We start from the raw sequence: 11,810 nt of genomic DNA, 5'->3' as shown, positions 1-11,810 counted from the left end.
ATGACACATCATCAGTCTGTTAGCCAGATCAGTTGATAAGAACATACTTAGCATGTGTTGTCGTTGGGTGGAACCAGCATGTTTAACAAGTGTAGCAAACCACAAAACAAAATAATTTTCTAGGAAATGGGCCCCACCGGCAGATCAATATCTTTGAACGAATTTTACTCTTCTCGATGCACAAAATAAAATAAATAAAGTAGCACATCTTGGCATGAAATACCAGCTTAAACATTAGCAACTTGCTGACTAACTCACTGCTTGAAGAACTTGTGATAAAACCAGAGAAAATGTAAAGTCTGTCACCCCTTGTAGGTTATCTGCTCCTATCATGTTTACTAAACAAAAAAGTTTAAACCGGCTTTCCAAATTCAGACAGACTTGAGATTAAGAGACAAGAATAAACTAACATTAAAATTGAATCAATGCCAAAAATACTAGCTTGCACTGTGTAAGTTAAGGTCAGTGAATGCAATATGCAAAACCATTGTTTATTGCTTTGTGGTAAAAGCATAATTTGTGATTGTACTGAAGAATATGGTAGGACTATAGACCTTTTGCAGAAAGTAGAATGCAATGGAAAATTAGTTTAAGCAATATAGCTGACGGCATGTTTGTGCAGTGTAGTGTCCGGGTGCCTGTGGCTCCCGGATTAGGCCAGATTCCCTTCCCTAGGCCCACGATAGGCCCTAAGTTCCTTCCAGGTTGTGGTAGCTGTAAGGAAGTTCCCCAGATAGGGACGCTTCCCCGTAGTCCCTACACTAGTGCCGATAGTGATATTGAGTATCACCGTCGGACGGATGCCATGCGGTGTGTGTGGCCTGCGGTTGTGAACCAGACCACAGGCACAATAGACATTAAGGGACACCTTTCAACTGGAGCTCCCTCAAGAGGCGGACGCAGCAGGTGGAGAGAAAGGATCCGGTAGACAGTGCTGTGGGATCACTGTGCGGTTCTGCTGTTCCATCATCTCCATATACCCTGGTCTGGACGGAGACCAGGAAGGTACCCACGTGCACCAACAGCCACACACAGTGGGTAGTGCTACTCCACACACTGGGTGAGCTTGGCTCTGTGGACCGGGTGGTTAGGTGTCATGGGGACCTTAGTACTTTGGGGGATCTCACCGGGACAGGTATATGGTGTGGGTACTGTATTGTTATTTTGTTATAGATATGTGTTAGGAAATATAAGTAGTCATACCATTTTGTGTGTGTATCTTTATTCATTACTGTATTGGAGGTGGAGGTGCTTTATACTGATAGAACAATCCCAGTGGCGGAGAATTAGGCCTCCTGTAAGCCAGACAGGTATTCAGCACACATAGTTCCCTTTGTCATGGGGAAAGGGGGCTACACATATAAGGTCCTCTGAGACAGACTTACTAAAACCAATGAGCCCTCTTGCACCTTAATGCATAGCACACTGCTGAATGCCCTTATTTATTAAAGTCTCCCAGCTGTTAAACTGGGGTAAACCCTGTGCAATACAATTGCATCAAAGAGGAACTCAAATTGCATTGCCCTCAATGCTGGGTAGGAATCTTTTCTTTGATAAATATGGTTCTGCTTTTGCACTTATTTTGCAGCTGGGAGGCTTTAGCATGTAGAACTTTTTAATTAGTACGAGTAACTTGTTGAACCCGCCGTTTTAAGAGTGTTGATCATTAACTCGGTAGGCTTTCCCATGCATGTGCCCCAATCTGCATGATCTCAGTTTATGGCCTCGGATATAGTGCGAGTGCCAAGGAGTGCATGGCATCGCATGATCCTGCTGCAGAGGCGATCAGTGGCCTGTGGAGGAGACGACATGGGGGGCGTGACTGAATGTCATGTGAGCGGTTCACCCTCATTTGCTGAACCACGCACATTTCCAGGCCGTCGCACAACAAAATCAAAAGATTGTTTCACGAAAAATCAGCAGCGCCGGTCGCTCTCGTGCACGCTCTATGGTTATCCCCATTGACTCACAGCCTTTTGTGCGCGGCATGCACAATGTCGCCCTATGGATGCGTCCTAATAACCTGTTTAGCGTCAATGTCCAGTATTACAGCAGCTTGCTTACATTTTGACTGCTGTTCGCCACTAACTGAGGCATTTATTGCAGGGTTTGTAGGAGACGTTCAAGGACACTTGACCACAGTGGAGCTGTGTCTTGGATCATATTTTCAGCTTTAAAATACAAACAAATTAATAATTTTAGGACCCATCCTAGGGAGAGGTGTCACAAAAGGAGGAGGGGTTGGAGGTTTGCGCTGTTCTTGGTTGGCAAGGACTTCTTGAATAGTAGGTAAACGTGTGGACATAAGCATGATCAGATTCTCTTGGCCACACAACAACAAGACTTATCCAACCAATTAGTATTCAGCTTTATTCCTGCAGCAAAGGCTTATGCTGAGTATCCCTACGGGTGATGTTCAGATTTTTGTGCCTGGTCGGTTTCTACAGTAATTTGTGGCAAACATTTTAATACCAAACTCTGTTCCTCACTTTTCCATACAGGCATACCTCGCTTTAAGGACACTCACTTTAAGTACACTCGCGAGTAAGGACATATCGCCCAATAGGCAAACGGCAGCTCACGCATGCGCCTGTCATCACGTCCTGAACAGCAATACCGGCTCCCTACCTGCACCGAAGCTGTGCGCAAGCGGGGAGACTATAGAGCCTGTTACAAATGCGTTATTTACATCAGTTATGCACATATATGACGATTGCAGTACAGTACATGCATCGATAAGTGGGAAAAGGTAGTGCTTCATTTAAGTACATTTTCGCTTTACATACATGCTCCGGTCCCATTGCGTACGTTAATGCGGGGTATGCCTGTATTTCAGAAGTGGACCATGGGACAAAGATACCAAAAAGATGTTTGAAGACAGCAAAATAAACAATCTAGACTGAGTCAACACTTAAAGGGTAGTACCTCCTAGGACCAGAGTAAGCTAATAGGAGTGGCATGGTAAATTGGTTAAGTGATTGACACCATGTATAAAAAAATTTTTTTTTAAATCAGACAAGTTAATGTATTTTTTAATTTTTTGTTTACCTATGTCCATAGTAACCAAAATGCGTTGACGTGTTTTTATGCTCATTACCTCACCTTTGTTATAACAAATCTGTCTATACAACAGTTCCTGATCAAGTGTTGATCTATATTTTTGTATCTGTTTTGTTTTGCACAATCTAATCATGCAGCCCTCATGAGCCAGAGAGAAAGTGGGAAACAGGTATGATTTGCCTGTCCAAGGAAACGGATTACATTGATAATGTTAGTACTGCAAGGAAGTAGAAAAACATTAACGAAATATATTAAATTTAATAGTAAACAATGTGTGTAGCTGCAAGTACTCAAATGTTATTTACAAAGTGCACAAGTTAAATATCTGTACATGGGAGAGGGGGGAAAAACAGAATATACATTTAAGAATAGAAAATTGATATTTTTGTTTTGAAAGGATAGAATTACTTACACTGTTTAACACAATCATCGTTTTCAGATGTTCATACTGTACAATGAACATTAAAAAAAAACAAGAGGGCCAGGTGTACTAAATTGTGATAATTTTGTAAAACTGATGTAGTAATGGCCAACTATAGCATTTCAGAGAGCAGTATTTACATAAGTAAACAATTTATATTCAATATTACATAAATGTATCTAATTATGTCGCTGTAATTATAGAAGTGACTTTTAAGTCCTTTAGCATACATTGTTAAAAATGTTGCCAAGAAACCATACCCAAATAGTCCGTATTAAAACTTTTTTTTTTCCAAAATGTATTATACATTTATTGAACACAAATTATATTAATTCTTAATAGAAGCTATTGGAATAAAAACACATTCCTGGGTACAGAATATTTTGTTGCATCAGATATACATAAATGTTCTTTCAAAACCGATATGGGAAAGGCAAAGATTACTGTGTGCATTATTTAAAATGAAACATTATTTTCTAACATGGTTCCTAATAAAGAGACTTGGCATTTAAAGTGCTAAAATAGCCACAACATCAACCTCAATCCAGGTATAAACATGGAGGTCAAAATACCACAATGGTGATACTATTGTTTAGTAAATAACCCCAAAAACGCTCGTTATTTGAATGAATTGTAATTGCTGTAGATGAAACTACTATGTTGAAGAAACCTTGTAGATTGTATGCAGTTACAAATGTTTATTGAAGTTTTCAATGGGAAATAAATTAGCACCCATTAGTAAATCTGGCCCATGCTTATTTTATAGTCGCTGCAGCTTACAGCTTGTCCATGTTTTTACTGCAATTTAGATAATTGGGCTCAATGTGTCTCTAAGCAACAATTTGTTAAAGTACATGTCTACACTTGTATCTATCTGCCTTAGAGATTCGGGGAAGCAATTTCCAGATGTACAAAAGTTTGGGGCCCACGTAACAAAAAGTGTGGCTGAAAGCAATTTAGTCATATAAAAAAAAATCAGGAGTCATTCATGGTTCTAGATGCCATAATGTTGACCACCAATTTTGATGCACTGTGCGGCAAGTATGTTTTTCCTGAAGAAAAAAATAATAATTACGCTAGGGGCTAAGTTCGAAGCAGAGAATGAATGTTGTCTGTGGCGCACATATGTATGATATGTACAGTTACATTTCAAGTATGCATCACATTTGTGCGCCATGTGTCAAAATTGTCCAAATTTTCTTGGTGTAAATAGCAAATGCAAGACGACGCAAACAATTCTTAATACACGTGTATGAACATGATGCACACCATACATAAAAATAAAAAATAATAGGAAAAAGGTGTACAAAATGTAAGAACATGACCATGTCTGAGCCCTATTTTCCCTACTTTGTAGGAGTCAAAATTCTCTGCCACATCTGACATGAAACTCCATTTCACAAGTGACCTGCATCATATATATAAGACACCAACTAGTTTTATATTTGGCATAAACACAGGTTATACAAAAAAATAAAATAATTGTGCTGTGCGTCATTACATTTTACAGTAGTTCTATACTTAGACCTCAAGACAATAGCTCATGTGATTATCATCATGCCAGCATGAATGAAGCAAATTGAACGATAGAGGATAGAAAAGGCATCTCAATGTGATCATATAATCCAGTTCCCTTCTGCCAATGAACCTGCCAATACCTGAACTTCTGAGGAATACAAAAGTTGTTCGAAACTTCAGTTAAAAAACAAAATGTTGCTGGAGATATAAGACACTAGCTTGATTACTTGGAAGATCTCTATTCTGTACCCTGTGTGACCTGGTGAAAGTCTGTGTTTAGATTGAAAAAAAAACAAAAACAATTTTATTGTAAGCTCTATGGGGCAAATTGATCTAGATTCACTAAAGGCGATAGGTAGAAGAAAAAAAATTGGGGTCACTGTTGAGACCCAATTTTATTTATCTACTCATTCACTACGGCCATATGGCCAGCATTACAGCTGCGATATATAGACGATATTTGTAATGCAGCATATGCAAAATGAGCCAGTCACAACAAATTACTTATTCACATGCTATGCACTAATACGCCAATACTGTACCTGGTGATATCGTGCTACTGCAAAAAAGTAAATATTACTGATTTGCATCACCTAACCCTGCTTGGCGTATTTTGCCAATGTATAAAAACAGATAATTTAGACAAACCAAGCTGAAATGGATGATAATACATTATATACACATTTAACACCATGTTTTAATATTAACCTCTTAGTAGCCCAGGTGACCAGCTTGTCATAAGAAGGCATTTCTTTGATACCAAATGGGTTTCCAGGCCTTGACAAAGGGTTTAGCATATTCATACAGCTCAACCCCCTTAGAACGCTGTGCTTGGGGTCCAAAGAATCACATCGCGTTATAAGCTGATCGCGTTAGAAATATTTTAGAATTGTTTGCATTGTACAATAAAGTATTTAAGATACCAATAATTGTGTTAAAGTATTCATAAATACGAAAATAGGGAGCCACGCTTGCATCGTGTTGTAAGCGGATTCACATTGTAACGGGGTTGAGCTGTATCATTTTTATTACCTTACCCTATGGTGATCTTGTAGGTTTTTTTGCATGTGGGGTTTTATCAGTATTCAGGAAATTGGAATAATGTCCATCACGGATCTCTTGCAACGCCGCCAAACCACCATGTACAATTTAGGTAATTAACGCATGGATATAATTTTTTAGTAATTACGGTGTTAACTCTGCCAACATCTGGTGTTCCATTTTTCACAAAGTCAAATATTACGGATTTAACATCCTGGGATGAATCTAGGCCATTGTGTTTGTTTTACCATCTACACACAGTACAGCGTATATGGTCAGCATTATATAAAAGTAACCTTATTAAAGCCATGATCTTCAAGGCACATGAATTAACACTATTTATAGTAAAATATACCCTTACATTTTGCAAGAGGAATGTCAAGAAATATAAATTTGGCCTAAGGAAGAGATTTAGCAAGTGGCAGTAACAGTTACAGCGAAAATCCTGCTTAATATAAGCAGTGCAGAAGGGTGCATAACATTACATTGTCTTTCATGTCCCTTTGCTGATGTATGAGCTGAAATAATAATTGAAAACAAAGGCAATTACAACTCTTGATCAAGAATCTTAAAAGCCCCAAAATAGGTTGCTTCTTGAGCCGGGTCCAGTAGTGCAGGGTAAGACACTTTGATCAATATTTCCTCACCAGCCAGCAACTTAAAGACACCTCCTTGATAAACGGAATAGAAGTGGTAGACTGAATTATTCGACCAATACTTTGTGCTTCCTCCTTTCATTAGAGTTTCATTTTGTGTCCTCTTTGGATTTGATTTACAGATGTACATCATGAGCTGAAGACTCTTGTGTAGGAAAACATTTCCAGAATTTTCATGATGTCTGAAGCAGATATTTGCATACACGTAGTAGAATCCATCTTGTAAGACTTTCAGTTTTCCGTCATTGTAGCTCATGTTTAATATGTTTGCCCAACCTTCTTTGTAATTCCAAAATGCGAGGTTTACTTTAGATTGTGGACCTTAAAAGTTAGAAGAAAATTAGTAAACAAGGTAAATTCTTTAAAAAATAGACTTTATAACATCTTATTCAATCTAAACAAAGAAGAATAAAAGAACCCACACAACCTCTACGGTTAGGGACTAGTTAATGACTGGTCAATAATGGTATTGACTGTTACAGCTTAAAATCAAAGCGGTCCTTCAAGGCATTTTCCATTTATTGAGATGGTACTAACCAAGTTGGTAAAGAGTCCTTACGTGCTGTAGACAAACATTAAAAAGGGGAGTTAAAAATAAATTATAAAGAATGCCCAACGTAATATAAAACCCTTTATACATGTCTAAATAAATCATGCCATCTTATTTATGGGCATCAGCCCTGGTTAATTAGAAATCTGTCAAATATTAAAAAGAGGGAAAAATATTAACAAAAAGAGAGCCCCAAAACTCACAACGAGATTTTATAACCAGATAGTAATTACTCTGACGTTTCTTCTTTACTATACTGTACAAGGGGTCAAGAAGAGTAGCAGTAGTTTTTCGAGTTGGATTGATGGGAGTCTGATAGAAGACAACTTTTTTTTTTATATTGAATGATTCCATAAAGGGGTAACAAACCAAGTTTTGTATTATTGTTGTTTTGTATTAGTGTTTATCTGCCGTTACTGCTCCTCACTGGAGGTGGCATGCTTCTTTTTACCTATACCATACACTGTAGGGACGAGAATGGACTTCTGGTGGAGTGCACCATTTAGCAGCTGTTTTCATGTTGACTATTATTCTTTCACAAAATGCCATTATCGATGCAAAACGCGTTAATAGGATTTTTGCCTTCTACTTTTTACCTCGTGGTATTTGTTATTTTTTTACCACATCCTGCAGTCTGGCCCCATACTTTTTTTTTTTGCAATGCACCGCAATATAGTCCTTTTTCTTATATCTCCACCTATCATTGGTGCCATCAATATCCCGTGCCTTTTACATTGTAAGCTTCTCGGAGCAGAGATCTCAAAACCTAATTAAACAATAGGTAGTTATATTTTAAGACTTGTTCTTGCTCCAACCCTCACAATGTACTGCGTTGTGTAATATATTGTGGCATTATAATGTATTATTAATATTAATAATAATAATAATAATATAGGCAAGCATCAGATTGAATAAAACAAGATGCTACATTTTCTGTTTAAGTTACAGAAGCTACTCAAAGAAGCCGGTGTTAAAAAAAAAAAAAAAAAAAAAAGAGGTTGATCTAAAAATAGGTCTGTACATTGCTATTGGTTCAAAGAGTTAACGTAAAAAACAAAAACCCAACTTTTTAAAATAATGAACAAACCATTATGAGAAATACTTTAGCATAGATTAGGCAAGTGGTTGCCTGGTCAATATTTATTTAGGAAGGAAACTGGAATCAAGTATGCAAAAATTACATATTTAAAGTAAAATACAAGAACCCATGGGTTGTTGGCAATACATCTTATGGTTTGGTTAAAATCATGTAACAATTTTAGCCGTGAATCTCAAAGTGGCAATTTGTGCACTCATAGACCCCATCTCTGGGTGGTCAGCTGCAAATGTTAAAACTGACAAAATAAATAAACTCCAGATTTTGGGAGGGTACATTAAAACTAGTGGGAAGATCAAGTTTGTGGGAATACAGTCTGGTTCTTCTGAAGTTTACATTTGTAAGTTCAAAGTTCTAGCAGCCAGAATGGTGCTGGAGAAAAGTAGATTTGATGCAAGTTGGGATGCCTTTTAGTGGACCAACATTTTTTTTCCCTAATGATGAAGTTAATGTACACAGCTTCTGAAACCTTATAGGCGTCTTCCATAAGTGTACACTAAAGGTACTACAATCTACATTTGTAAGGAGATATAGATATACATCAAAGGCACAATGCCTCCATGCACCGAAGAGCTTACAATCTAATTCTGGTGCACTAGACAGAGGGAGATATTTGCCCAACGTCACATGTAGAGCAGACAATGGGATTCACCCATACCAAAGTTAGTGTTCTTACCACCAAGCTACATCAGCCCTTAGGAATAAAATCCCTTTGCTTAAGTTTAACTTACCCCAGGTATGATTAGAAATGGTAAGATGTGCAATTGACCGTGTCTCCTGTTTGCTCTTCTTTCGCGCGTGGGAAGCCTCCATTACAGCTGCATACAACAAAACATGATTTTATTGTAAAAAAAAAAAAAAAAAAAAAAAAAAAAAAAAAAAAAAAAAGAGAGAGAGAGAGAGAGAGACTTGAATATCTATATTCTAATTTATACTCAACTTACCATCCCCTGTATGGAGCTGTTTATCAGCAATGACTTCTTGTACTGCCTAAGAGTTGACACAGAAGGGGGGGGGAATAGATTAGTTCACACCAACCTAAAAATCGGTCATTTTTAAAACAGGTTGTTTCAATGTTTTAATTGTACATCAGTTGTAGACCTGCAGTAATGCAGATCATCTAATTGCTATAATTATAGGGCTGAATACTGTATCAAAATGACCCTTTGCTAAACCAAATCAAAGGAATATTTGCTTTGCCGTGGTATTTGATAAATGATACAGATATACTGTATAATGCTGAAGCAGCCTGGACAACAAGACAAGTTATAGGTGTTCAACTCGAGCTGGAACACAACTGTGAATTGCCTCTAAATTATTCATGTCTCGTCTCTACAGAGTTTGGGGATTTTTTTTTTAATTAAAACAAATTACACAGATTGGAGTTGACCGGTATCAAGTCGTTAAAAAATATCCAATAATCACAATATCCAACGGATACCAATATACATTAAAATCAATCCAACGCTATTTTGCAATAGTGATTGAGAAGTCATTTAACCTTTTGGAGTGCTGAGTACATTGGAGTTTTGGATGATAGCAATGTGAAAGCAAGAATTTAAACAAAACCTGCACAAAAACAGACTTTTTCGCACCCTGTATATTATAAATACTATCAGTGATTACATTACATTATCCTCTCATTACAGTAGTGCCAGTCCAAATACTACCACCCCCAACCTCCCCCCATGTTTAACCCTTTGACTGCCGCAGGGGCCACAGCAAGAGTGCGACCGCCCCTCCGGCACATCGCAATCATGTGACCAGTCCTCGAGTGATTGCGTTGTCACGGATGACAAGACTCCTCTGTGTGCTAGATAGTGTTAAGGAGCGCAGAACAAGATCTCCCTTAGAACGCAGAACAAGATCTCCCTTAGAAAATCTACTGAAAGCCAACAGTGTAGCCACTGTGTCATGGGGCCTCGGGGAGAGTAGAGACCCCATGACGGCTACGTTATGGGGCAGTCAAGGGATTAAACTGAAAGTCTATATGAACCAATATAAATCCTTCATTCAATATCCCACATACACAATCTACATAGATCTTGTTCCCCACCCTTAATGCTACCACAACATCTAAGACCTTCTTTTCGCATGACGTTCTGAAGTGGCCAATCACAGTACGATCAGTGGAAAATGGCCATTCAAGCCAAATGCAGTTTTCGTAGCTCCATGAGTAAGGCCCTAAAAGTACTACAGTATTTGTAAAGAAGTGCATCAACAGTATAGCAGCATTGGAAATCGTGACAAACCCATCTCAACTGCAAAAAAAAAAAAAAAAATTGCTTTACACAATTCTGCGTGGCATAAAGAAAGTAGTCAAGTATAATATATTAATAGCGCATATATTTTGTAAAACTAGGCACACCCAACGGCAAGAAGTTAATCAGTCTTGTAGAACATACATTTAGGCCCTGCCTCAAGCGGCATCCATATTAAATATCAGTGGGGGTAGGAGTGAGATGCTCTTTGGGTTCATTGCTCCAATAACAAATTTTATGTAGTGATAACATAGGTCAGTAAGAAGTCTGTCAATCAGCACTCAAGGGGTTAATTCTCAAATTATAGGAGGCATAATAACTGGATATGAACGAAAGATAAGTCACCTTACATGCGCTAGCCACATGAAATAGTTTCTGTAGGTACTGTATGTTATATTTATCTGTGACTCACAGAAAGTCAATCCAAGTTAAATTAAAACAAGATACACAAATTTACTGTACCATAACAACGTACACCTGCTATTAACTCAACGTCTAACTTTCAGATAAGCATTTAATCTGCAGTTAAAAACAGCTCAACATTGAATATTTTTTTAAAGATCTTTTCATGGCACATTACGGGGTCTGCAGCGGTCTACGTTTTATAGACATACTATTCCTCCAAGTTACAATAAGACTATGTTGCTTATTGCAAAAACTGCATTTATACTAAATGTGTATCGAGAGTGATACACCAAAGAATCCCCTTTAGATAGGCGCACTGCAGACCTGAAAATAAAGACGGTCAGGGGTAGGATGTGGTGTGTATAAATAAAAAACTTTATTAAATATTTGTGTAATATTTAATAAAGTTTTTTATTTATACACACCACATCCTACCCCTGACCGTCTTTATTTTCAGGTCTGCAGTGCGCCTATCTAAAGGGGATTCTTTGGTGTATCACTCTCGATACACATTTAGTATCTATCTAGCCCATCCCCAGGCAGCACGCCTCTACCTTCTAGGGGTCTGAGCGAGGTCCCTTTCTAAAAAACTGCATTTAAGAAAAGAAAAAAAAAAAGCCACAAGAACAATGTATTTATTGGCTAATATCTTTGCATTGATGCAACCCATAGAATGGGAAACTGCACCAACACATTAACTTCCACAGTACTAACCACAATGATGAGGTTTACCACACAAACTATTACCCATATTATTTCTAGGAGATCTGAAAATAAGGCAACGCAGATATCCTGAATAGCT

The 11,810-nt window shown here is 37.9% G+C and overlaps 1 protein-coding gene across 4 annotated transcripts in view; it reads right to left on the bottom strand.

The window, feature by feature from the left end:
* Positions 1-3,298: 3,298 nt before the first annotated feature.
* Positions 3,299-11,810, bottom strand: part of TNFSF11 (TNF superfamily member 11) — a 45,100-nt gene continuing 36,588 nt past the window's right edge. For all 4 annotated transcript variants that reach the window (XM_075591081.1, XM_075591084.1, XM_075591082.1 and 1 more), the window contains 3 exons: positions 9,287-9,332; positions 9,074-9,160; positions 3,299-7,017 (listed from right to left, as the gene is read on the bottom strand). In XM_075591081.1, the coding sequence (XP_075447196.1) occupies positions 6,587-7,017; positions 9,074-9,160; positions 9,287-9,332 (564 nt within the window). In that variant the 3' untranslated portion in view covers positions 3,299-6,586. The remainder of the gene's footprint in view (positions 7,018-9,073; positions 9,161-9,286; positions 9,333-11,810) is intronic.

Source organism: Ascaphus truei, chromosome 3, assembly GCF_040206685.1.
Source record: "Ascaphus truei isolate aAscTru1 chromosome 3, aAscTru1.hap1, whole genome shotgun sequence".
Taxonomy (NCBI): Eukaryota; Metazoa; Chordata; class Amphibia; order Anura; family Ascaphidae; genus Ascaphus; species Ascaphus truei.
The sequence above is the reverse complement of the archived record's forward strand: the minus strand, read 5'-3'. Positions and strand labels throughout refer to the sequence as shown.